Source organism: Sinocyclocheilus anshuiensis, unplaced genomic scaffold, assembly GCF_001515605.1.
Source record: "Sinocyclocheilus anshuiensis isolate Anshui unplaced genomic scaffold, SAMN03320099.WGS_v1.1 scaffold1089, whole genome shotgun sequence".
NCBI lineage: Eukaryota > Metazoa > Chordata > Actinopteri > Cypriniformes > Cyprinidae > Sinocyclocheilus > Sinocyclocheilus anshuiensis.
Window position 1 is genome coordinate 1268229 of NW_015555709.1, and position 3706 is coordinate 1271934.

The 3706-nt window shown below is 33.0% G+C and overlaps 1 protein-coding gene across 3 annotated transcripts in view; it reads right to left on the reverse strand.

Annotated features, from left to right (window-relative positions):
• LOC107671887 (transcription factor CP2) overlaps positions 1 to 1464 on the reverse strand; it is a 19909-nt gene extending 18445 nt beyond the window's left edge. Inside the window, exons 1-3 of one of the 3 annotated variants that reach the window (XM_016464887.1) lie at positions 1388 to 1464; positions 1167 to 1312; positions 662 to 878 (exon numbers count right to left, since the gene is read on the reverse strand). In XM_016464887.1, the coding sequence (XP_016320373.1) occupies positions 662 to 783 (122 nt within the window). In that variant the 5' untranslated portion in view covers positions 784 to 878; positions 1167 to 1312; positions 1388 to 1464. Of the gene's footprint in view, positions 1 to 661; positions 879 to 1166 lie in introns of those variants that run through there. The other 2 variants (XM_016464886.1, XM_016464888.1) reach the window with 2 other exon arrangements.
• Between the last annotated feature and the right edge of the window lie 2242 nt (positions 1465 to 3706).

Sequence of the window (3706 nt, forward strand, 5' to 3'; positions counted from 1 at the left end):
TTTACGAAAATAACCTTGCTGGAGACGGGCTTATTTAAAATTAAAACTCATTCTCTGCCAGCAGGAGGCGCTTTTAGAGTGCTAAAACTAGCGGTTTCCCCAGTAATGGCTGTAATCAAAGCAGCTCCGCTCATGAATGCTACTTTATCAGATCAAATGAAAATGCCATCGAAACTTTTCTGAAGACAGTCGGTTCCCTTCAGAGATACATTCATATAAAACACCCGCGCCGTGTTATGATTTTGAAATGTGCAGTGCTCATGTTTATTCAACGAAGTCAAACGGCACAAATAAATAAATGTATGGGAAACTGGTAATGTATATCGAAATATCGGAAATGTGTTTAAAAATCATATCACCGTTATTAAAAAAAATTATATCGCGATACATATTGATATTGAATTATTGTCCAGCCCTATGACATTCTAAACAGCCCAGCAGAAGAAGTTGGCTTTGACATAGTAAGCATGCAAAACAGATTAAACAACACTCCTCAATAAGGCAAAAACGCAAATCAACCGAACATACAGTACTTTAAAGAGCTACAATTCAACCAAAGATGACATTTATCGAGCACCACAGGTCTCAGAACACACCAATAATCTGAAATGATCTAAACACCCCTAAACAAAAAAGAGAATAAGTTAGTACACAAACTGACCTCATGCTGTAAGCACCAGCTCCAAGCTCTTGCCCGATCCCTGACAGACTGGCATCAAAGTCCTGGACCAGACCAGACTCAATCACCTCATCGGCCAGAGGTAGTTTCAGAGCCCAAGCCATTACTTTAGACGTCTAATTCAAGTGAACTTAGGAGCAAATGAACCACAGTCCTGACAGTCTCCCTTTTGGGTTTAGGGATGATCACAGACACCTGTCTAAAAAAAGAGGGGAAAACATGGATTAGTTACATACAATTTTAATTGTGAACTGGAAAATACGTTTATAGTTTTCCCATTTAAGAAAGACCTTAAGTAGTATTATTACTAGATTAAATATGATGTTAAAGACAGAAAATTGCATCACAAATCCTCAAAATACAGACCTACACATTACAAACACATTTATTACATTACATAAGTCAAATGGGGGCAAAAGCTTAACAGATATCGTTTAAAATAAAGTGTTTGTTTTATCATAAATTGCATAATAAGAGTGTAAATTACCTCTGACAGCAGTCAGATAAAGAATGCAGTAAAGCTCATCGTTTCACGCCATTTTTCCACCCATCGTCCTTCTTTTGGCAAGAAAACTTCGTTTTGCTCGAAAGAAGATTAATTTCTTTCACCGGTCGCTGTAAAAAGTGACGACGCTGCGAAAAATTCGAAGAAAATTTATTGGATGAAGATAGGATGGATTTTGATTGAAAAATGTCTTACATTATTACATGTTTGTTTATCTCTTCTGTAGAAATTGCCGTAATATCCGCAGTAGCCTTCCTCACGTACGGCTGGAACAGTGAGCGGCTCGAGTGTACTAGCGGCCCCAATCGCTATGGAGGTGAATTGCCTTCTTCCCCCATGACAACAAACAGCCAGAGATACAGTCTATGGATGGAACAGCGGCGCTAAAATTTATTTCTACGCATGAGCCATAAAACTTTTTTAAACTTAACTTTTAAGAACTTTTAAGAAAATAATTAATAATTTCATAACAAATAATATAACACAAAAATATTATTATCAATAAATAAACAATATAACTGAATTTGTAATGGTTTTACTGGTTATAATGGGAATTGTATTGGTTTAAATGGAAACTGTAATGGACCCTGTGGGTCTCTCTACTGCTAATTTGTTGCCTTTTACTGGTAGCTAAATCCTAACAGAATATGTACCAAAACACACTACATATTCAGGAAACCACATTATTATTATTATTATTTATTTATTTGTAATAGTTAATAGTTGATGGCTTGTGATGTTGGTAATGGTATTTGTAGTGGAAACCCTTAGATTTTTTAATTAATTATAAATCAATAGATGCAGATTCAAAATAAAGATTAATTATTAAGACACTTTATAGTCATTACTATAACCTGTATTTGCTCTGCTAGGACCCCTGTGTGAATTTCGGATGGACTTTACACATTCACAAAAAATCACTTCTCAAAAATATATAATATATATATATATATAAATTCTGCTAAAATACCACAGCTGTTGCAACAATAAAACTGTCACTTGACATTAGTCGCTGCTCTTTTCAAATAGATATATTAAAAAATAAAACAACTAAAGAATTTTTAAAGCTTTTTACACTGTTTAAAGATATCATATGTATTATGATTTCAAGGAAGGCTATAAATGCATTGATGGTAATTTGGTGAAAAATATAGTTACCATGGTAATGGCAATTTTATTACTTGCATAGTAACAATAGGTTTATCAGTGCTATTTTAAGACCACAGAAACCATGAAAAACCATGGATTGCTCCTCATTACCATCATGCTTTCTATGATATTTGTTAGAAAAAATCATTTAGCATGATTTGATTTTGAAAAAACCCACATTGATTTTTTTGATAGTAGTATTATGGTGGTAAAGGCCCTGCTATATTGTCGCCAGTGTTGGGAAGGTTACTTTGGAAATGTAATAGGTTACAGATTACAAGTTACCCTACTTAAAATGTAATAAGTAGTGTAACTTTTCAATTACTTTATTAAAGTAATGTAACTGATTACATTTGATTACTTTTTGATTACTTTTCTAAATGTCTAATGTTTTCAACTGTTAATCATTTTCAAACATGTAAACCAGGCAGGGTTAAACTTACAATATGTGCTCAACATTGATAACTGTCAGACTTTCTAAATTCTTCATCACTTGAATTAAGATTATAATATTTTAATTTTAAAGGAGACATTGGATGCAAAATATCTTCATTTGCATATAAATGTGTCTTAGCAGTGTGTGGACACAACCACCCTACAATGATAAAACTGCACTCCTTTTTTTTTAATCCCCCAAAAACCTAAACAGTCTCAATTATCAAGCCATTTTGATTTTGGAGTCGTAATTCCGTTACATGTAACTAGTTACTCCCCAACACTGATTGTCGCAATAGTAAAACTAAAGACCCAAAACCTAAGGCCTACAAAACATTCCTTGGGACATATTACCTTAAAGTTGTCAGAACAGTCATTTAAAATGAACTTCATCCACATACTTTGATGTCTACAGGTTACTTATGTGTTCTGAGAATGAATTTGTTAACTTTCTTTGTAGTCTGAGTATAATGAATATAATAATGACCGGAAAATTGTCAAATGGTACTTACCAAATATTTTCAAGTCAAATACAACAAGTGTGTTTAGTGTTAATTTATTCATATAACAAGTTCATACCAAACATTACAATTGATACAAAATAAATATAGTTAATGGAGTACCATACAATTGTTTATAATCTGTAAATGCATTTATGCCCCATTTTAAAATCAATAAGCTCTGTGCAGATTAAACTGTTGAACAGATGCTGCTTTTTCATGTTTAGTCTATGTTTACCATTAGTTAAAACACTATGTCTAATATCGTCGTTCCTTCTTCATAACATTAAAATGTAAATGTATGGTATTGTACCAATCAAGATAATCCATTAGATAAATACTGAAGGTCCATAAGAACAATATAGCTTTATGCTTAGAACAAACATGTGAAACATGTTACAACACACTTCTGTCTGGGCTGTTTTACTAAATGGAGAA